The sequence below is a fragment of the Sceloporus occidentalis genome, unplaced genomic scaffold, assembly GCF_023333645.1.
Source record: "Sceloporus occidentalis isolate IW3139 unplaced genomic scaffold, rSceOcc1.0.p SCAF_7, whole genome shotgun sequence".
NCBI classification, from domain to species: Eukaryota; Metazoa; Chordata; class Lepidosauria; order Squamata; family Phrynosomatidae; genus Sceloporus; species Sceloporus occidentalis.
In genome coordinates this window covers 39,170,401-39,194,519 of record NW_028316987.1, presented here as the reverse complement: position 1 = coordinate 39,194,519, position 24,119 = coordinate 39,170,401, and the positions used below count along the sequence as shown (strand labels likewise).

General features: G+C 40.8%; 1 protein-coding gene across 1 annotated transcript in view; it reads right to left on the bottom strand.

The window, feature by feature from the left end:
* TRANK1 (tetratricopeptide repeat and ankyrin repeat containing 1) overlaps nucleotides 1–16,515 on the bottom strand; it is a 59,034-nt gene extending 42,519 nt beyond the window's left edge. Inside the window, exons 1-8 of the mRNA XM_089532663.1 lie at nucleotides 16,391–16,515; nucleotides 10,258–10,410; nucleotides 7,530–7,659; nucleotides 4,577–4,727; nucleotides 2,510–2,628; nucleotides 1,719–1,802; nucleotides 836–974; nucleotides 25–156 (exon numbers count right to left, since the gene is read on the bottom strand). Of these exons, the coding sequence (XP_089388789.1) occupies nucleotides 25–156; nucleotides 836–974; nucleotides 1,719–1,802; nucleotides 2,510–2,628; nucleotides 4,577–4,727; nucleotides 7,530–7,659; nucleotides 10,258–10,409 (907 nt within the window). The 5' untranslated portion in view covers nucleotide 10,410; nucleotides 16,391–16,515. The remainder of the gene's footprint in view (nucleotides 1–24; nucleotides 157–835; nucleotides 975–1,718; nucleotides 1,803–2,509; nucleotides 2,629–4,576; nucleotides 4,728–7,529; nucleotides 7,660–10,257; nucleotides 10,411–16,390) is intronic.
* Nucleotides 16,516–24,119: the final 7,604 nt, after the last annotated feature.

The window sequence follows — 24,119 nt, the reverse complement described above, 5'->3', positions numbered from 1 at the left end:
TACCAACTTTCATCTTTCACTTACTTTTCAAAGAGTATCCTTTCGATAGGGATGCTACAATATGGAGAACTGTAAATCCATCTTCATTTTGCTGGTTGATAAGACTCTTTAGTTCAGGCTTATGGTCCAGTAACCACCTGAAAAGGTGGCTTCCTTCTGAATTATTTAAGAAACAACATGAACCTTTAATTTAAGCTGAAAGTTATTCCAAGCTTATAACATACAGTATGTTAAAAAAGGATGGATAAGAATTATTTGTAATGAAATCATTTTCAATTAGCTTTTATTAATTCTGTGTCAAACCAAGAATTTGTAGGACATTAGTGGCAGGACTTTTTGGCATCCGTGCCACAAGGCAAGTCGAACATGGAACAAGGCCAGTCTTATGCACAGTACATACTCTATACAGCATTCACATGTTCTAGGGTTCATTTTGTCTATCAGATCAGTTTAAAGACATTCTGAGCTAACAAAATGGGAACAACATGTAACTTGATATCATGTGCATTTCAGGTCTAGTCAAGGGCTGTGACAAACTCATAATTCCTGTGTAAATGTTAACTACCCATCTTCTAGGGCAGGTATTTTTGGCTGCCCAGATATTTTAGATTATAATTCCAAAGTCCTTATGACTGGCTTAATTGACTTGAGTTAGTGGAAACTGAAATTAAAACATATGGAGGACTAATGTCCCTCAACCTGCTGTAGATCCTGAATATGCAATCTACCATTCTGATGGGAGTCATAGATGCTACTGGTGCAAAATTCCTCTCCATCTACACCGTAATTCAGGTTGTCATTCATTTTAAGAAGGCTTTTTAAAAGACCCACTTACTTGATTTGATACAAAGCATCATGACAGCATGAAGGGGATATGTCCCAATGCTCTGTATGCTTGCTCCAATGGAGATCAGCCATTCCACTAGTATGGGCACCTTTTCCATTCTCTCATATTGACCAAAAACAACATATTTCTGGTTGAAAGAAAACGGAAAATGCATACTCTTGCGTTACAACTAGAGCACATAGCATTGACATCCTTTGCTATCAACATAACATAGAGAGATGATAAAAATAATTATGCTGTGATCCCACTGCATTATTTTACTTTTTAGTATTTTTTCTTAAGACATAAGTAGCCCACTCTGTACCATATGATATCAGGACAGTGAAGAAGAAACTCAGTTTAACCAGTCTAAACAATATAATACAGAAGATATAATTTAAACAATTTGACCAATTAAAACAGGACAAATGAAATCAGTTAAACAAATTTAAAACCATAGTAAAACACCAAATAGGCTGCAAAGGCTTTATTTAATAAAAAGTCATGCTTTTGCTTAGCACCGGAATGATAGCAGTGTTGGTGCCAAACAAGGTATTGTCCCTATTATGGGATACACATTATGGTTCCTGTCTTCAGGTAAGTACAGGGGGTGCTCCACCACATTTTAAGGTACCAAGACCTTTAAGTTAGTGGCATATATACCACTAACCTTCAGTCCAGGGAAATCCAACACAGTTGCTGCAACGAACTGCTAAAAGATTTTTAAAACAGTTTTGTGGACACCGGTCCTTTCTGGACTATACCCTCCATCTTGTAAAGCTGTTATTAGTTGCCAACAACACTTACTTACTGACACACCCTCTGGTAAAATCTACGTTCTGATTCTATTCAATTAATCTCAGTAAAAGATTTCTGAAGCCTTTGGACTAACCTCAAACAGATCTTTGAGTGACACACTGGTGACTCGCAGATTCCTTGGCAACTTGTCTTTCTCAGCAGCCAATAACAGGCAAGACTGGGGAGAAACACACATTTTAAGGGTGAACATATACGTATTCTCTCAATATTAACCTTCAAATGCATTCAGATTTCATGTCTTTTTCATATCTCTGAAAGGGCTGGTGCCATTCTTTAAAACAATGATACATGTTTAAAAAGATGGAAGCAAGGAGAGAAAGCAGGTTGTGAAGGGAATTCAGTACTGTGGAAGAAAAAAAATTTCACTGGTACTATGCTAGCTAATTACACAAAGGCAGCATTTGTACTGCAAAAAATCACCCAGATTAACACCACTTTAACTGTCATGACTATGGAATTCTGGGAATTATAGCTTTGTGAGAAATTTAGCCTTCTGTAAGAAAGATTTGGTGCCACAACAAACTACATTGCCCATGAAAGTGAAAGTGGTGTAAAACTGGATTATTTTTGCAATGTGAATACAGCCGTAGACACACTCCATCAATCTCTCTCAATTTAATTCATTTTGCAAAAAGAAATTATAAATGCTACTGAGAAATCTGTGCTAAACATTCAGAAAGAACACAAAAAACAGTGTTAATTTATCCAAATATTAAACAGAGCCTTCACAGCTGTAAGATCTAAATTCTTGAAGCAGTTTCCAGAACCTGTAATCATGTTTCTTTATATCTGTTTAATTTTTAAAGATCAATCCTAAATTTAGGAGAAGCAGAATACCAATATATAACATGGTAAGAGGCATACCTGCCACAATCCTTTCCTTGCTAGCTTTTCAATCACTTGTTGCCAAATTAGGGAACTGAAATTATCATTCACCGTTTTTTTATAGATGGTTGACAGATTTGGAGTAATAGTCCTTTCATCTATAGGGAATACAAAACAAAATAGGTTTATGTTTATACATTATTATTTACATTTAAGAAGCTGTTCTCTTCCCTCTTTGCAACTTCCTCATGCAGCACCAATGCCAAAAGAAAGTTAGGAAATTCATTGAAACAGTAAGAAAAATCAAATTGGGCTACACACCCACCAATGAATTTTGTCTAAAAATCCTTCAATTATTTCTCTCAATGAAATAACTGACATAGGGCCAAAACAGACGGCCCTAAAGGGGTGGCTTGACACGACCCTTTGATCGCTGGATCAAGGCTGCAGCAACACGCCGCTGCCCTAATCTGGCATTTTTCCAGCCCAAAAAGAAGCGGCAAAATGCCATTCCTTTTTGAACCAGAAAAAAGCCACCCTTTCTGTTGCCACCATGACTTTTTGGCTCACCTGCAGCATGTGTTGTCTAAACGCCATGCTGCCGAAACACCAAAAAGCTGCCCCCCGTGTGAGCAATGGAATGGCATAATGCTTGGTTTAGGTAAGTGCTAGGCATGCGTCGTCCACATGCCATGCCCCCACACCACCGGGAAGCTGGTGTATTGTGACGTTCTGTACCAGACCATAGGCAGGGACTGTTCAGTTGCAGCTTAAACTCAGGTCAAACCTAAACTGCAGAAATAATGCCGTTTGATTCCACTTTAACTGCCATGGCTCAATGCTATGGAATTCTGGGATTTATAGTTTGGTAGGACACCAGAGCTGGCTAAATGTCTCACAAAACTACGTATCCCAGAACTTCATAACATTTATCCATGACAGGTAAAACGGTGTCCAACTGCATTATTTCTGCAGTGTATATTAGACCTCAGTCTACCCAAGAACAGCAAAAAACATTTGGGGATGTGATGGTAGAATCCTGAGCTGGTAGGACAGACTGGAATAATATAATCTGCAAGTGTTATAATTCCATATCTGAATGTTCCTCCAATAAACCTTGCAAGGGGAAAATCAAAAGAGCAGGGAACAAAATTCTATCTCCATATTTGGTTGAGGCTGGACTTCTCTTTTGAACAGGTATCTGTTGTAGAACAACATTTAAAAACATGATTACCTACCTATAGTCTGAAGTAGTACTTTCCATTCTACTACCTCAGGAATCTATTCCCTGACTTTACTGCATGTGTAGACCAACTCTCCATCAATTTGGTGTGAATTGTCTTTTTTTTATAGAACAAGGCATCTAACTCAGCTATGTTCAACAATCCTTGACAGAGCAGCTAGGAATACACATGCAAAGCATATTAAGTGCAGATACAGATCTCAGCTTTGAGTGCAGTTCTTTAGTCTGCTCCCAGAAGCTGCTTCTATGAATCAGGATGCAGGATGGGGGGAGGAATTGGAAGAGCAGACTTTTTATCATCTACAAAGAAACTGAGGCCACAAATCCATTTTGCCAATGTTATAGGACAGTGTAGACAAAGTTTACCACGCCTATCAGTGGCTTCAAATCTGACAGAATTGCAATTGTCTAATGAAATTATAGGTCAGAATTCTACGTGAACTACTTATTTATGTAACTATCTTAGCTGAAGAGCTAAGTAGAAAGGGTCTGTACTTCTATCATTTGGGACCGAAGTTTCCACCCACCTCCCACTAATGATCTCTAGCGTGAGAAGGAACTGCAGTAGGGATCCTGCTTCTGACTATCGCATTTGAGACTGCTTGCTAGGTGGGTGAAAATGTCAGTCTGTTGCATCCTAACTGAAAGAACAAACTCTTCTTACTTAAAGCAGTTACTACCCAGTACATCAGGACTGGGATGTGTTTGTTTTTTTTTGATCCCCACATATTTCTTACACTGTTCCTTACTATTGTTTATACATGCAGAGATTGTGAATATGAATCATGTAAAACACATAACTCTAAGGTACACATTTGTAACTGCGATTGTGAATTCCAGTTAGAATTTTTCATGTCACTTACCATTAGCACTTGAGAAGATGCCAACTATAAAATCAGAAATCTGACCCACATCTGATGAACCATGGAGGAAGTTCAAACCTTGACAAAATATTCTAGCTGCATCTAGAGGATGTGACAATTTAATCAGAGAGTAACCAGCTCTGTAGTATCCCTAGAATGGAAGCAAGGAAGGAAGTTACCCTCAAGGGAATCATTACTTAATTACAGACAGAGCAAAAAAAACCCACATTAAATTCAGTAGAGTTATCTTCTCAAACATGGAAAAATCTAACAGTACAGTGGACCCTTGGTATCCACTGGGGTGTGGTTCCAGGACCTGTCGTGGATACCAAAATCCGTGGATGCTTAAGTCCCATTAAATACAATGGAACAGTGAAACTGTGTCCCTTATATAAAATGGCAAAATCAAGGTTTGCTTATTGGAATTGATATATATATATATATATATATATATATTAAATATTTTCAAGCCATGGATGCTTGAATCTGTGGATAAAAAATCCATGGATACAGAGGGCCGACTGTAAATACTTTAAAAGAACAGGTGAGATGAAAAATGATATTGCATCCAACACAACATACATTGTCTGATCACTTCAGTTCCTCACCTCTGCCAGATTACTCCACCAAGCAAACTAACCTTGGATTTAAATTAACCAAATTAGCCTACAATGTACATTGCTGGCCAACTACCAATACCAATGTCATTTGGCACATGGCATCAGAGTGTGTGGGATTTTTATAGGAACATCACCCCTTCTCTGCTTGGTCTGATGAATGAAATGTCTTTCTTATCCTCTAATTTATAAGCATGAAGTAAAATACTGATTGGTTTTTAAAAGGCTGCAATTGTGTCAAAACAGAAGGAACCCCCCCCCCCCCCAAGAATACTTGCTAAGAGATGTGGGAGCATTTTTCAGCTAAAAAATATTTCCAAATAAAGGGAAAACAAATATGGGAAATATGGTTCTCCAAGACCCCTGGAAACCAACGTAACCCTGCAAACTGGACCCTTCTTATTCACAGCAGCTACTACCCAGTACACCAGGGTGGGGGAACTTTTTTGATCTCTATCCTTACTATTCCATACACTATTCCTTACTATTGCTTATACAAGTAGATTGTGAATATGAATCACATTGCCCATTACTGCTTTAAATCAAGGCATAGTTTACACACGGACACCTATTACTTTTAAGGTTTTACCCATGATGACTGGCAACGTGAGTGAACCAACTCCACGGAAAAGTGGTGTGTTTGGCATAATGAGGAAACAAACAACAGGCTTAGGCCATCTGCTTTTTAACTGAAGGGAATTTATAGAACAGGCAGTTTCAAGGTCCCTTTTATAAACAACATAATCAGTTAACACCTAAGTGTCTAATTTGGGAGAAAGGCTCCAACCAAACATTGTTGAAATCCTCCCTTAGACATTAAGGCACCAGATTTGCATGGTGGTGTATTCAGACGACCCTATACTACTAGCAGAAAACATCAAAGATGTGAAACAACTACTAAAGTCAGACAGAAAAGTGCTAAAAGCATATGATTATTAAGAAAACAAAAATAATGACAATGGAAAAATTACAGGAATTCGTTGTTGTTGTTTGTAACCTATTTCCCCCTCAAAACTAGGGATTTAGAACGGCTTACAATTTAAAAGAACAATACAGTTAAAAACATACAAAAGTGATGCATTAAAATAGAATTAAATTATTACAATAGTAAAACAGATTACTCATTAAAAGAATAAAATACAGTTTAAAAACATAAAAGTGTTTAAAACAGTTCACTTTAAAACAATACAACACCCCCAACCCAGTCTTTAAAGACTTCATTTTAAAAGCGTGTAGGAATAAAAAGGTTCAGTTTGCTGATGGAAGGACAACAAGGAGGGGGCCATTCTGGCATCGGTGGGAAGGGCGTTCCAGAGTCTATGTGCTGGCCAAATGGCTGTAATAAAGTTTGTTGTTGTTGTTGTTCCAGAGTCTAAGGTCAGTCACTGAGAAAGCCCTCCCTCGTGTTCCCATCAATTGTGCTTGTGACAATATAGATGCAGAAAATATTGATATTGTTAAAGATTTCCTGTATCTTGGATCAAACATTGCTCAGAATAGATCTTGCAATCAAGAAACCAGAAAAAAGACTAGGATTGGGAAGGGCAGCTATGAAAGAACTAGTGTAAATCTATACAACTGAAAACTAAAGTTAGAATTGTATTTCCCATCACCATGTACAGATGTAAGAGGTAGACAGGGATGAAAGCTGTCAGAAAGAAAATCAACTCATTTTAGATGTGGTGCTGGGGAACAGTGCTAAAGATACCATGGATGATCAAAAGGACAAACAAATGGGTCCTAGAACACATCAAGCCTGAACTCTCACTGGAAAGCAAAATGACTAAATTGAGGCTGTCATACTTTAGACACATCATGAGATGATTCACCAGAAAAGACAATAATTGGTAGGAAAACTGGGGGCATTAGAAAGAGAGGAAGGCCACATACCACATGGATAGACTCCGTGAGCCTCCAGGACCTGTGCAGAGCAGTTAAGGATGGAGGACTTGGATTCATTCATGGGATTACCATGAGTCAAGACCAACTCTAGGGCAGTTAACAATAACAAGGGGACCAGCACAATTATTTCAAGCCTGATAATTTTCTAAACATCATTGCATTCATGTCCAAAATCTCTGGACTGTTGTGATTGTATTTCCATTAAAACAACTCTTTTCAGACCAAAATATGGAGTTTCCCAATATCTCAACAAATACAAATTTTATCTTATTATTATGTGAAGAACATCCCCAACATCATTTCACTTCATCAAACATAATTACAAATGCTCTTTTCAACAGGGTTTCACAATATTTGCTATTCAAAGCTTTATAATGATTTATAAATAAATAAGTAAAGTATAGCATGCAACACAAAAGGTCTTCCACATGTACCTTAACATAGGTTGGATCCCACTGGAGGCTCTCTTGTGCTGAGTAATAGGCTTCTCCCCATTTATTTAAATTGTAGAAGGCATTTGATCGATTGCACAGTAAAACTGCCATTTCTCGATGGTAAGATACCCTAGAAGATGAGAATCTGAATGTAATGGCTTAAAAGAAACAGTCTTATATCACAGGTTATGCAAAATTGTGGAAATTTTTCTTCTCTTCGTTTGACACAAAGCAGAAAGGGGGGAAAACAGTTATGTCTCCAAAACTCTCTAAAAGCTGAATAACCTGAATATTCCTTCCAGAGGGGTAGTCATAATAGTCTGTTACAGCAAAAACAATTGCAATCTTGGGGCACCTTACAGACTGAAGATGTACTATGGCACAAGCTTTTGGAAGCAAATACCATAAAATATTTTAGGTGCAGAAAAACTGCTGGTTTTGGTGAAAACTCTCAAACATGATTCCAGTGTTGCATTCGTCTATTAGGTGCTTTAAAATACAGATTCAGAAAATAGATAATAACCTGGCCATTACTTGGCCTAGTAACTTATCGAGTAATTGGGTCAAGCTTTCCAATATATAATGAATAAATGTACCAATTTAAACTTCTTCCTATGCAAGGAATGTCCCCATACTGATTTCACTTGATAAGCACAGATGATCTTTTTAACACTACTTCACAATATGCGGTATTCAAAATTTCAAATATTGAGTGAAAGACAACCTTTCCAACTGCGGACTTGCCATCTGTGGATTGGAACATCTGAGGATGTCTCCATTTTGTTCTCCCCAATGGCAGCGCATGCATGTCATTGCTCCAACGCAGTGCCATTAGAAAAAAGGGGGACTTGAGGGCCCGAGTTTTTTGCCATCCGTGAGGGGGTGGGTGGGTTCCAGAACAGAACCCCCACAGATACGAAGGTTTGACTGTACAACCATGCAACAGAAAAGCTCTTCCAAAGACACTTTGGGCTTGCAGGACACCACAGGCCAATTCCAGGGTATCCCGCAAATAGTTCCAGCCTATTCCCAGCTCCAGCCAGTGCTGACACACCTGTTTGTTGCCAAGCTGTTGCTGCATTCCTTCTGAAGACCCTGCCATGGCCCATTAAGGACAGAAACAGAGCACCTGGCTCCACCCATTTGGCCAGGAGCCCCCTTCCAACATCACAGGCTGCAACTGGGGGCTTGAGAGGAATATGGCAGCAGCGGCACATGGCTATGCAGACTGTATTGGTCCAGGGCTACTGGCCCATGTCATCCATACAGGACAAAACCAGGCCAGGGGAACACAGGCCTTTTGTCCCGTGCATTCAGCCCCTTTAATATAACTCAGCTCTCACTGGAGTTTTTTCTTGTGTTAAGTAACAGCCTTCTCCTTGGTGAATCCATTGGTTTTTCCCATAGCCATGACTGTGTATACAAAACACTTCAACCAATATTCCACTACTTTCCAGACAGTATTTCAAAAGAGCATATTTGTCATATTGCAAATTTTCACTGTCAATAATAATTGGAACAAATCTCCAGTTTGCATTCCAACATCTCCAGACCTTAATCAACCAAGAACTGTTGGCCTTTACAAAAAGAAGGTAAGAGCAGAATTACACTGTGATCCTAACAGTTTGTTAAAACTAACAAATACCGTATAACTTTGAGATACATAAAATGATGATGCAGAAGATGCAGAACATCAAACATTCATACAAAAGTTGACTAGTGTATATTTCCACTTCTGATGCAAAACATGTTCTGCATCACTGAATTACAGCTTTCCTGAATAATTTCAAATATCTCTCAATTTATTCTTGATACTGAATCTCCTTTTCTCATTTAATATTTCCATGAACTTTGCTTTCATGCTACTGAGTACACTGCATTTCGCTTATGTCCCTTGGGCATTTTGGACATTTTTTAAAACCTCCTCAGGGATTCACTGGTCACACTTTACCCTTTACCCCTTGCTCTACAGCAAAGGTACTATTCACTCTCTGTTGTGGGTTTTGGGGATTTTTTTTAAACCGAGACAGTAGTTTGCTTAGCTACTGACTTACATAGTCTGGGTAGACAATCCAATCACAATTTCTTTTGTTAACTGTCATGAATAATCTTTCCCTAGCTTTGTTTTTTTTTTTTTTTTTTTTGGGGGGGGGGGCTGGATAGTACTGTATGTTCTTTCCCTTAGATGGTAGTCATGTAACTGTTGTTGATGTGTGCCTTCAAGTCATTTCTGAGTTATGACGAATGTATCACTGGGTTTTCTTGGCAAGATTTGTTCAGAGGGATTTTGCTTTTGTCCTCTGAGGCTGAGAGATTGTGACTTGCCTAAAGTCAACCAATGGGTTTCCATGGCCGATCAAGGATTCAAACCCAGGTGTCCAGTGTCATAGTCCAATGCTCAAGCCATAATACCACACCGTCTCTCTATAACTATTACAGCTATACATTAAAGCTCTTCTTCAGGCAAAAATTGACCTTGGTATAAATAGGTCTGAATTTCTTAACAATCATTCTACAATGGGCCCGCGCCTTCCTGCTTACGCAGAAGCCGCACAACAATGTAAACAAAGGCACGCACGGCCGTCACATAAGGGGAAGGCCCACTGTATTAGGAAAACAATAAACACTCAGATAACTGCAATCCAATATGACTAATTTAAGAAGAATCAAACTAGAACCTATCACCAGACAGTTCACATTGTCTCAGTTGTAAGAAACAACAACTTACCCTTGTGTTTGACATAAAAAAGATATTGCACTGATTGCTTCTTCATACTTTTTGATGGCTACAGAATATTTTCCATTTCTGAAGTCTTGATTTCCTTGGTTTTTCATGACGTTTGCATAAGTAAAAGGATCTCCAAGGTTGAAGGGATTCATTCTGACAAAGGAAATGGTATACAGAGCATATATTCATTTAAAATGTTTTCTATTTAAGTGAAGGATAATTTTAAGTTGTTGATTCAACAGAGTAAATGGTGGGGTTTTAAAAAGACAACTCCATGGGTCTGATTTTGTCTTCTAATACCTAATGGCCTGTTACAGACTGCCAAAATAAAGCTCCTTCGGGTCTCTTTGGAGGTATGCTATTTAAATGATGCATGGGTCTTAAGAGTCCGGAGGTCGCAACAAAGCCACACTCCATTCCTAAGCACTAGAGTGCAGCTTTGGTGCAGCTTCTGGATTCTTAGGATGTATGCATAATTTAAACAGCATACCTCCAAAGAGACCTGAAGCAGCTTTATTTTGGCAGTCTGTAACAGGCCAATAATACCAAATTTGATGCCAAGGGGTGGCTCAGGGTGACGAGGACAAGTTGTTCCAATGGTAAAGTGGCAGTAACAACAAATTCAATAAAGTCACCACCTGTGCAGTACACCTTTGCTATACAAAAATCTCTTCAGGACAGGTAAGGAATGGCAGATTGAGCTATGAGCTGATAAAATCATAAGTAATTGTTATTCCCATGTAGAAACAACTGGGAAGCTTGATCCTGTACACCATACTAGAGCATGCAAATAATACGTTTAAAGAGTACACCTCCCAGTGGGCCAGCATGTATTAATTTGCTTTTTATTTTGTTAAATGCCTAAATTCCTTCCCAAATTTGTGTGAAACCCCTGATGTGTAAGACACAACTTGGAATGTTATTGTGTACAAAATAATGTTGTCTGAGGAATTCTGAGAGCTATTATGTGAAAAGGTAACTTTTCCAAGCTCTGTTCTTTTACAAAAACCAATCCAAGGAGAATTTTGGGCAGCAACTTAAGCATTTAAAAAGTAACTACAGTCACCCCTCCGTATCAATGGATTCTTTATGCACAGATTCAACTATCCATGGCTTGAAAATATTCAAAAAAATATAAATTCCTAAACGCAAACCTTGATTTTTCCATTTTACATAAGGGACATTGTTTTACTATGCCATATATTTAATGGGATTTGATATGGAGGAGGGGGCTGAAACCAAACCCTAGGAGATATCAAAGGCACACTGTAAATAAAAATATAGCTTATTCAAAACAGCAAAAGGCATAACCAACACTTTCTTCAAGAAAGAGTTTGACAAAACAAGTTAGATAGGCCTTGACTAACAGAAAGTCTCTGTCCCAAGAAAGTGCTATTGAAATGTCTTATCTGGTATTAGTCATTCTTGGAAACAAAAATGACTAATAGTCAATCCTCGCCTATTCACAAGACCAATCTTAATTTTCACATACCTAATATTGTAAATAATATGCTTTTGTTTGTTTTAAGGAAATTGAGTCATAAGAAGACTACCACATTCACCTTACAAAACAAGCTTCTCTAATACAAAATTTGGGTTTACTGCTAAAAGATCAGCAAGGCCAAAGCAAGCCACTGGTAATAAACTGAAAACTGATGTAATAAAGAGAACGGTAGTTATCTAAAAGGTTCTTGCTATAGATAAATAAGTCTGTTTGCACACAATGCACAGGAACATTACTATACAATTTGGGACTACCATGGCAATTTTTAGATAATATTCAGTCTTATGAGGATCTAGTGCATGGTTTCCAATATTCAGGTTTTTCTGCTTTATTTTGCAATATCCATTTTGTAAAGCTGCTTCATGACGGGCAACAATAACTCTATTTAACAATTACTCAAAGTTTCCTAGTTGCTTCTATAACAACAATGAAATAATAAAATAACAATAATAAAAACTAATTGTTATATTTTTTAAAAATCCATCCCCTTTTAACAACATGACATGGACTTTCCCCTCTTTAATTTCTACTCAGTGTTTTGTAGCAATGCTGTAAAAATGCAAATTAAAACCCCAAATTAATCACAGCTAGCCCTTGCAAATTTAAAATGAAAGCATGTCAGAAAATGACATCCTAAAACACCTTTTAAAGACCTCTTATTCAGTAACTACTTGCACATGCAATATTTTTTAAACTTTCCTTGGAGAAAAAAATTCATTGATTTAAACACTCTAAGTATTGTTAGAAAGCCTCTGAAAATATTTTTCTGAAAGCATATCTATATTGCAAGAAAAGCAATTTCTAAAGAGAAAGTGACTAGAAGGGATGCCTACTACAGTACAGTACTTCTAAACTGGCTAAATGTTTCAATATTAAATACAGACCAGTATAGAAATTCATTCAAGAACACCTTTCAAAGTCACATCTTGCATATGCAAACTATCACATAGGGATAGGAAAGGTGAGAGAAAAGGGGACAATTTAATTTTATTAATAAGCTTGTTGTTGTTGTTGTTGTTGTTGTATGCCTTCAAGTTGTTTCCAACTCATGGTGGTCCACAGGTGAACCTATCATAGGGTTTTCTTAGTAAGATTTGTTTAGAGGGAGTTTGCCTTTGCCTTCCTCTGAGGCTGTGATAGTGTGACTTGCCCAAGGTCTCCCAGTGCATTTCTATGGATGAGTGGGGATTCCAATCCTGGTCTTTACCAGTTTTACAAAGAAGGGCCAAGAAAAGCAAGAGACTAGCAAAAAAAAATGATGGCGGAGTTACCTTTTTTCTGTATTTTCCTCAAGGAACAGCATGTGAAAAGTAGTGAGGAACCAATTTTTTCATTGGTAATGGAGATGAACTCTCATATTATTGTGACCCCACCCTCCAAAATTGCTTTTTCCATTTCTCCATTCTTAATAGATTGTTAATACCCCCAGAATGGCAATTTTTCCCAAATTCCATGGAAATCATAGCAGCCAGCTAAAAATCAAGGAATGCGTAAGTGAAGAAAGGAGGCAGAAGGAAAATAACCATATTCAAAATGTGGAGCTTGAGCACTTAACTGGCCATGGAAACCCACTGGTTGACCTTGGGCAGTCACATACTCTCAGCCCAAGAAACCCTATGATAGGGTCATCATAAGTTGGAAATGACTTAAAGGCACACAACAACAACAACAACAGCTCTGTTGTTAACATGGTGTCAAAACACACTGCAGAAATAATCCAGTTTGAGACCGCTTTAACAGCCTTGGCTCAATGCTAGGGAATTTTGGGAATTGTAGCTTTGTGAGGTATTTAGCCTTCTCTGTCAAAGAGCTCAGCTGCCACAATAAACTACAATAAACTACATTTACAACAGTCTCAAACTGGGTTGTTTCTGCAATGTGTTCTGGACCACGGACTGCCAAAAAAACACAGTTCAATGTGATTTAAGAGATAACCAAACCAGAACTCCTCCTAGAAGCCAAAATGAGTACACTGAGGCTATCATGGTTTGGACATATCATAAGATGATATGGCTTATTAGGGGGGAAAGGATAACATTCAGCAAAGCCAGCAGCAGGAAAAGAGGAAGACTGCATTCCAGATGGCTCAATGGAAACTTGGGCTGCATCCGCATTGCAGAAATAATCTGGTCTGATCTGATTTTAACTGTTGTGGCTCAATGCTATGGAGTTCTGGGAATGGTAGTTTGTTGTGGCACCCGAAGTTGTTAACAAGAAGATGTCTTGGCAATCTCTCACTCAGGGCTACAAATCGAAACTAACTTTTGGCAAAGACCAACACAACAACATTTCTGCCAGTGTGCAAAAACCATCAGGTCTCGCCAAGGGTGGCTCTCGCTCCAGATTGTGTAGGCGTCACAACAAGGTCAGTCAGATATCATCCTTTTCTGTTTTCCTGGCCAGGCTGGGTCTAAAGAGCAGATGTGACACCAACCCTCCTTCTCCAAACAAACGGCTGCTTAATTGGGCAGAAGGCAGACTTCGATGTCCATTTCACAACTCAGTAACAGTGGCAGGAAGTTCCCCCCAACCACTTTTCATCAGTTCCTTTTTTGGGGGGTGAGTTGGGGGGGATCTTTCTTAACATTCCTCTGCAACAACATCCAAGGCAAGTTTGGGTCTCTCCAGATGCCTTTAATCTCCTTGCTGGCTGCTCCTTATCAAGCCACAAAAGCTGCACCACCCACACTGCAGAAATAATCCAGTTTGACTCTACTTTAAGAATGCCATAGCTATTAACGTAGCATCAAACCAGGTTATTTCTTCAATGTGGATGCACCAAAAGACAAAGGTGGTTGTTTTGTTTCTCTCTTTCTCCCACTCTCCCTAGTGTTAACCTTCCTGCCATGGAGTTTAGTGGGCCTTTCTTGTTGTTGTTGTGTGCCTTTATGGTCCATAACACACTGCAGAAATAATCCAGTTTGAGACCGCTTTAACTGCCCTGGCTCAGTGCTAGGGAATCCTAAGAATTGTAGTTTATTGTGGCACCAGAGCTCTCTCTGCCAAAGAAGTCTAAATGTCTCACAAAACTACAAATCCTAGAATTCCCCAACACCGACCCAGAGCAGTTAAAACGGTCTCACACTGGCTTATGTCTGCACTGTGTTTTGGACCCATGTCATTTGTGATGCGGTATAGTGGCTTGTGAACTGGTCTCTAACTCTGGAGATCAGGGTTCAACTCCCAGCTCAGCCATGACAAAACCCAGTGGGCAACCTCTGGCAAGTCACACTCTCTCAGCCTCGGAGAATGGCCATGGCAAACCCCCTCTGAAGTTTACAACTGGTCCTGTTTTTGGCTCTGTATTTAATATTGTATTCTGATGTACGTGTTGCATTTTATTTGTCCTATTTTACTCCATTGGCCGAAATAAATATATCTATGTACCCCCCTCTGAAGAAACTTGCCAAGAAAACAGAGTCGCCCCATAAGTCAAAAATGACTCGGAGACACACAGCAACAAAAAAGGAGAGCCTGTCATGGGGTTTTCTTAGTAAGGTTTGTTCAGAGAGGGTTTTTATGCCATGCCTATCCTCTGAAGCTGAGAGAGTGTGACTTACCCAATTTGCAGGACTATATGACCATGCTGCTTTTCGAACCCTGGCCTCCAGGGTCTTAGTTGAACCCTGAAACCATGACACCACCTTGGCTGGTCCCCTAAATCCCCAAACTTTGGTCTTCCAGATGGTTTCGACTTCAGCATCCAGAATTCCCGACCAAGCTGTGGCTGCTGGGATCCGAAGTCCAAAACACTTGGGAGGGCTAAACTTTGGGACCTTTTTGTCCTCAAAGGCGGAGAGTCTCCCCAGTTTCTTTGCTGCTGTTATTGTTTTCTTTATTTATTTCATTTATATCCTGCCTTTCTTCCTGGAAGGACCAAAGGAGGCTCACAGATTTAAAAACCTATAAAATTATTATCAAATTCAAACCATAAAAACATATATAAACCCCTAAAATATATACAATAAAATATAATATAAAACCACATTAAAATCTAGTCTGGTTATTTTAATTAATCTTTTTAGCATCAGTTTTTTAACACAACTGTGATTTAATATCAAATTCAAACCATGAAAACATATAGATATAGATATATCTAAAATCCCCTAAAATATATACACAATAAAATATAATATAAAAGCACATTAAAATATAGTTTGGTTATTTTAATTAATCTTTTTAGCATGTTTTTTAACACAACTGTGATTTAATTGTTATTTTAAAGAGGGTAGAACTTGGGACTATTGTATATTGTTTATTTTGCTACGTTTGGACTGTTTTGCTGTAAGCCGCCTGGATCCTAATGGGATGGAAAGGCGGGATACACATACAAGTGTGTTGTTGTTGTTGTTGTTATTGTTGTTCTGTGCCTCCAACCCTACCTCTCCTGGTAAGCTTCTACAGAGGAATGGGAGAGAGAGAGGCATCCTCTGAGGCTGAGACAGTGTGACTAGTCTTACATTGCTGGGTCAGGATTCGAACCCAGGTCTCTCTCCAGCCCAGCACTCGAACCCACTACACCTAGCTGCAAAGTTTCCAAGAGAGAAGCCCAGACCCACCCACCCCAGCACAGCTTCTCCATAAAGCTGAACCAGGGCATCCCTCCCTCCCTCCCTGCCTTCTTTCTACCTGGACGGAGCTGCAGCCTCCCCTTCTGGGGCTGCCCAGGAGAAGAAGCCAGCCACCCGCTGCTTCCTAGGTCCAGGGGTCCAGCAAAGAGTGGCTGCTGCTGAGGCTCCTCTGCTGCCCTAGTCCTTCTCCACCGCCCCTAAGCCCCGCCCTCCTCCTCGGCGCCATTTCGGGGAAACAGGCGCTTTCTCCTCCTCAGGGAGGAGCCTCCTTCTTTCTCTCTCTCTCTCTCTCTCAGGGGAAAACGAAACTGAAGTCTCCTCTGAGGAGGAGAAAGGAACAAAGTTCCCTCGTCTAAGGGAGAAAAACGAAACTAAAGTTAGCTTTCTTCTTCCAGACTGGAGAAATAATCCAGTTTGATGCTGCTTGAGCTGCCATGGCTCCAGGATATGGCATTCTAGGAATGGTAGTTTGTTGTCAAACTACCATCCCCAGAATGCCATATCCTGGAGCCATGGCAGCTCAAGCAGCGTCAAACTGGATTGTTTCAACAACCATCCCCAGAATGCCATATCCTGAAGCCATGGCAGCTCAAGCAGTGCCAAACTGGATTGTTTCTTCAGTCTGGAAAGAGAAAGCGAACTTTATAACAAGCTACCATTCCCAGAATTCCATAGGCAGCTCAAGTATCACACCACATTACTTCTCCGCTCTTGACGCAGGCTCTGGTGCCACAACTAACTACCTTTCCCATAATTCCATAGCCTGGAGCCATAGCAGCTCAAGAGGCATCAAACCAGATTATTTCTCCACTCTTGACGCAGGCTCCGGTGCCACAACTAACTACCTTTCCCATAATTCCATAGCCTGGAGCCGTAGCAGCTCAAGTGGCATCAAGCCAGATTATTTCTCCACTTGACGCAGGCTCTGGTGCCACAACAAACTACCTTTCCCAGAATTCCATAGCCTGGAGCCATAGCAGCTCAAGTGGCATCAAACCAGATTATTTCTCCACTCTTGACGCAGGCTCTGGTGCCACAACTAACTACCTTTCCCATAATTCCATAGCCTGGAGCCATAGCAGCTCAAGAGGCAATCAAACCAGATTATTTCTCCAGTCTGGACCCAGTCAGCTGCTAAGTTTTGGGTTAAGGCCACTGGGGCCAACCTAAGGGGGCAGATAGACAACAGAAAGCCCTATTTATCTATTGGTCATTTGGCCACTCTAACATAATGGTCTGAGCCTTGGCCTAAAATTGGAGGCCAGGGTTTGAATCCCAGTTCAGCCTGGGTGACTTTGGGCAAACCACACTCTCTCAGTTTCAAAGGGTGGCCTTTGGGGGAGATGAAAGCTCTGGTCCGGTAGTTGCTGTGGTCTTTGGGGGGGGGGGGGGGGGAGAGACTAATGGGATTAATGCTCATTAATTGTGGGAGATTAATGTTCTGGTCCTATTGTTGCTGCAGTCTTTTCTGTCTGCTTGTGTGTGTGGTTTGGGATGTGTATGTTCACCATTTTGTTTTCCATCTTTGCTGGCATATTTTTATTAGCTCTAGATTTGATTCTGTCTGGGTGGATTGCAGCGATTCAGTTGGGATATCATCTGTTCCTGGTGACTGGTTCTCTTACAGTGGCTTCCCCCTTGCTCTCTGGGATTTGGGGTTCATCTTCGTACACTGCTTCATTCCACATTTTCTTCATTTTTTTCTTCTCTTTTATAATTATAAGAAAATGCTGTTATTTCATTAGCCCTGGTGCCCTTAACTTAAATTTTCTTTACACTTCAACTGCGGTAGAATACTTTTATGTTGTGTCTGTTGTGTGCCTTCGAGTCATTTCCAGCTTGTGGCAACCTTGAGGCAACCTATCATGGGGTTTTCTTGGCAAGTCTTTTCAGAGGGGCTTTGGCATGGCCATCCTCTGAGGCTGAGAACATGTGAGTTGCCCATGGCCACCCAGTAGGTTTCATGGCCAAGAAGGGATTTAAATCCTGGTCTCCAGAGTCATAGTCCAATACTGAAACCACTACATCACACTGGCTCAGAATATTTTTACATGGCCTTATTACATTGAGTTACTTTTATCAATAAACCCGTTCCTCCACATTTGCGACTTTGACTTTTGTTGATTTGATTATTCACGGATTTTATTAACATGTTCTCTCTGGGATTATCTAGGTCCTTCAGTGCAAATCTATGGTCAACTTTAACCAAAAGTCGCACTGAAAGACCTAGAGATTTAGAGAGAACACTCCACTAGGCATTTGTAGCTCCTTCAGTGCAGTTCTATGGTCAAAGTCTGGCTGACGTTGACCACAGAGTTGCACTGGAGGACCTAGAAATTCCTAGAGAGATGTTCTCTAAGGCAAAAACATAGTGTTTTTGTTATATGAGGTTTTTCCACATTCATGGGGGACCCCAGCGAATGTTAAGGGACATGTGTACTTCACATTTCACTTAATCTAATGAACCATGTCTGAAAGTTCAACAGTGCTGTTATGCACTTCTTGGTAACTTCAGTGAGGCCCAAGAAGGGAAATCTCCCAGTGTAATTGTGGCCCTGGCCTTAAGGGCAGATGCATAGTGGTGGCACCACTGAGATTTTACACCTCAAAGAGAAAAGCTGCATCCAGGAAGGAGCCATTGTTACGTAACATGCTTTTGTGAAAGTACTCAGTGCTAGCTGCAAATGAACCTTGATCTCTTTTTAACAGGGGTAGGCAACCTTTTGGAGCCGGGGGCCGGGTTGCTGTCCCTCAGACAAGTTGGGGAGCCGAAGCTGAGGGGTGGAGCTTCCACCCTCCGGGGGCGGGGCTGCATGCTGGGGCGGAGCTTCCACCATCCAGGGGTGGAGCCACCCTCCAGGGGCGGAGCCTCCACTGAAGCCCCGCAAGGAGGAGGAGGCGTGTGCCCGCCGTCTCCTCCTCGGTCCCTTTCTGGACAAACACCCCCAACCTGCATTCCAAAACACATACAACAGCACATTTGTGCATTTCACACTTTGGAAGGTGACACTCTCTCGGCTTCAGAAACAGTAGTTGCCTGCCTCTCAAGCTCACTCATCATCATCACCATCACCACACTATCATTGTCAAAGCAAGGGAGACTTGTTAGCATTAAAAGCACACAAAACACACTTTGGAAGGTGACACTTTCTCAGCTTCAGAAACAGTAGTTGCATGGCTCTCAAGCTCACTCATCATCATCACCATCACCACAACCACCACTATCATTGTTACAGCAGACCTTTTAGCATTAAATGCACTGAAAATACACAGAAATGCACTGCTCCTCCTTCCTTCCTCCCCTTTCTTCCTCCTTCCTCCCCTTCTTTCTCCCTCCTCTTCTTCTTTCTCCCCCCTCCTCTTCTTCCTCCCTGCTTCTCTTCCTCCTCCCTCCTCTTCCTCCTTCCTTCCTCCTCCTCCCTCCTCTTCCTCTTTCCTTCCTCCTCCCCCCCGCGCCTTCCTTCCCTGCCTGGAAAGAGCCGGCCAGGGCCAAGGAGGCCTCACTACAGCGAAGCCTCCGTGGCTCTGGCAGCCCTCCCGCCGGCGGGGAGAGCCGGCCAGGGCCAAGGAGGCCTCGCTACAGCGAAGCCTCCTTGGCTCTGGAAGCCCTCCCGCCGGCGCTAGCGACGGCCCCAGCCTCACAGAGGCCCGCTGCCACCGTCTGAGTCCAATTCGAGGGCTCCGGCAGCTGCAGCAGGCCTCCTGGAGGCCGAAGTCTCGCGCGACCTTTTCTGTGGTTGCGTGAGACTTCGCCTCTGGGCGCCGCCATTTTTTCGCCCAAAATGGCGGCGAAGTCTCTCGCGACCTCAGAGAAGGTCGCGCGAGACTTCACCGCCATTTTGTACGAAAAAATGGCGGCGTCCAGAGCGGCAAAAAGCCGCGACCGCCGCCGGTGGTATGGTGGCGGCGGCGGCAGCAGTCAGGGGCTGCTCCAACGGCCTCCGCCGCCGCGACCGCCGCCGGTGGTGGTGGTGGTGGCGGCGGCGGCGGCGGCAGCAGTCGGGGGCTGCTCCAACGGCCTCCGCGGGCCGCAGGTTGCCGACCCCTGTCTTTTTAATGACCAGATGTGATGCTGGAGAAGAGTGCTGAAGATCCCATGGACAGGCAAAAAGACAAATGGGTCCTGGAAGGGATGAAGCCAGAAATCTCCTTGGAAGCCAAGATGGCTAAACTGAGGCTGTCATACTTCGGACATATATTGAAAAGGCACGATTCATTGGGAAAACAATAATGCTAATAAATGTGGAAGGAACTAGAAAGAGAGGAAGGCCACATGCTAGATGGATAGACTCTATAAAAGAGGTCACAGGTATGAATTTGCAGGAACTAAGTAGAGCAGTGGAGGACAGGGAATCTTGGAGAGATCTCATCCACAGGGTCACCATGGTTTGAGATTGACTTGAGGGTGGTTAACAACAAAAAGATTTTTCCTGGGATGAGATTAGAAGGCTTGAAGTAGTGCCTAGCCTTTACCCGATTCATTCAGAGGTGGAAGAATGCAACAAATTAAGAACAAAGGAGTCTCATTTCCTCTTTCTCCACTACTTTGCCTCCAAATTCTGATCCTCTGATCAGACAGATAACCTTTAGGACACATTAGAGAGAGAATGATGATAAGACCAGTACAACAAAATCCACAAAGAGGTGTACAGGTTCCTAAAGATTCACCCATTTATTATGACAGTGACATTCCACCAGATACACAATACTGGTAGGTTTTGAGAAGTAGGTATATGTTTGTTTTGCATATGTATCTTCAGTACAAATAAAAGAAAAAAAACAAGAATGTTAAAATAAATAGGAAAGGTCAACCATACCAAGAAATATTAGTCAAGAGTCCAAGTGCAGACAAGATCTATTTAATTTAGGGCAGTGGCCTGTTTTTCTTTCACTTTCAGTGGGAGGAGGTGAAGCTATTTGCAAATATCTTCAGTTAATTCCGTGCAAGTCAATATCGGTTTCATTTCCTTTAGTCACTAAAGTTTTGTGGCTGTGTGTTAAAGATGCAACACTTTCTGTGAGGTCACTGTGCTCTTGGATCCCTCTGCAGAGTTGGCAAGAAAGAAACTCCAGTCCTAGTGCTGAACAGCTGGCCTGAGTTTTTGAAAGATTAGCCAAAAGCAGAGATAGAAAAGTAGTGGGGAAACTATCAGTGCATTAAATTAATCATTTAATAAGCTTTAAAAATAACTCAATTGAAGAGGGAAATTGACTGCTAGTTTCTGTTACATTTTGGTTTAAACTTCATTAAATGGATGAACTAAAAGTCTTCACAGAACAAAGCTGGACATGTAATTTTACTCCCCTTCCCCTTCCTATCCCAGCTTTTACCTTGGGAAGGAAAAAAACAGCTATACAAATGTTTGAGAATTCCCAGTCACCCACTTCACCAAAGCTGATTCTCTCTCCTTTATAATCTAATGTCTTTATCTTCGCTTTTTCTTTAGTTTACTGATTTCCATGGAGTTCCCAGTAAAAGTCCCAGGCCTTAAAGAGTTTCAGAATTCAATTTCCTAAGACAGATAAGGAGCCTGTACATTGTGTCCAGCGTAGAATGTAGGAGGACCATCTGATGCAGAGGACAACCAATCTGCCCTTACTACTTGTTTGTTTAAAAACTTTTAACCTTGGAATTAAATAGCAAACTTTAATCATGAACTAAAATAAGTGGTTTTGGATCTTGTAATGTGAACACAGTATTTCTTCCAAACATGAGGAACTAACAGAAGAAATAGTTTTTGTAAAAAATGCAAAACAACCAGGTACTCCTACAAAATCAGCTAGGAAATTTACAGTTTGGTGGCTCTTTATCACTCTGATCTAATTAATTGATAACTTAAGGAAGGTACGTATCGCATTACAGACATAACATAATGAAAATTATGAGCCCATACAGACAGGTCAAAATAAAGCTGCTTCGGGTCACTTTGGAGGTATGCTGTTTAAATGATGCATGCGTACTAAGAGTCCGGAAGCCACATCAAAGCCCCAATCCATTCCTAAGGACTGGAGTGCAGCTTTGCCGCGACTTCCAGACTCTTAGTACACATGCATCATTTAAACAGCATACCTCCAAAGTGACCCGAAGCAGCTTTATTTTGGCCTGTGTATGGGACCTATGTTACGTTTTGTGGTGTACCTTCTTCAGTTACTTCCATAGATTTGGGGTGTACTCATTACCTTAGCAATTTGATTTACTTTTCTTTGCAAAAAACAGTGTTGCATTTAGAAGATTAACCCATTTTATTTATTTCATTTATTTATTTCATTTATATGCTGTTTCCCCCCCACATGGACCCAAGACAGCTCACAGATTTAAAAAGCACTACAATAAAATTTAAGTTAAAATAATCTAAAACCAACATAAAATTACATTAAAAATATACAGAAGTTGTTTATTTCAGTACAACCCTTTGTATACTACAGCCCACAGCAACCATGGAAGATTGTGGTGAAATAAACTGCTCTGCCCTCAAGTTGCCACAAGACTACATTTTCTTTCCTGTTTTTTGCTTCTAAAAAGTGTTTTAAATGTTTTGTCTCCCGATAATAAGACAATTTTGTGTTGAATCCTTTTTCTTTTGCATTCTGATCCCAGCCATTAATTCACTTTCTTCCTGTGAATGGAAGTAGTAGACAAACGGATATGTATTGACAAAGGGATGTTTTTGTGTTGCAGTGTGTATTACTGTTGTTGCTACTACGTGCAAAGGGGTGAATGTTGGAAGATCATAAAATTTGCTGTGACTCCTAAAACTCTGAGTACCTAATCCAGTCCTGTTTACTTGTGAATAAATATGACTCTGGGCAAGGCAGATTCTTTAAGAGGAAGGCAATAGCAAATATTCTCTGAATAAATCTTTCCAAGAAGATTGTATGATGCAGTTGCTCTAAGCCCATAACAAAAATATCCATCAGTTCATCATACACTGAGTAAATATGCATACACTGTGTCATTTTTAACTGTTTCTTCTAAGTGCAGTAGACATGCAAACTGGCAATTTTGAGAATGTTTGGCATATCTTTTCTATTAAACTACCACTTTGGATTAAAATACAAAGGATTTCAGATCTTTCCTAGGATTTTTTTGTAATCCTGCCCTCATGAACCAAGGGTGGGAATCATATAGTCCTCCAGATGTTGGACTGTCAACTCCCAGCAGCATAGTGAATGGTGAGGAATGTTGGGAATGGCAGTCTATCTGAAGGGCACCCAATTCCCACTCTGCTGTATGCAAAACTCAGGTCCATTCACCAGTTGGAAAGAACAGCAAAAGACACTTGTGGGCTTGACAGATCCCCCAGCCTGCCTTCATCATGGCCATTCTTAAGATTATCCTCTATGTGTCTAGCCAGATCATCCTGCTTCATGTACATTTTGAGTAAAATTCTGGAATTTACCAGCGAACATTGCTACTGCACATGGTTACTACTGATATGAAAAGCCTATACATTCCCTTCCCACCCTCCACCAGTTGACACCAATACATGACTGTCAGTGATGGGTGAGGAAGAACTGTGTTTGTAACCAATAAGTATGGTCCCGCTACCCACCATGTATTCATTATATATGGCAAGGGTGTTTGAATTTGCACCCCAACAGGAAATGCTCAACCAGAGATAAGGGCTGCAAACTCAGGATTGTAATGGAAGCAAATTAAATACTTTATTCATGCATAGCCTAAATATAGAAAATAGGAAGTAATATTGTAGGAACAAATGACTACATGAGACCGGATGAGGAAACGTATCCCAGCAGTAGAAAGTAACAAGAAAGCCAATGCAATA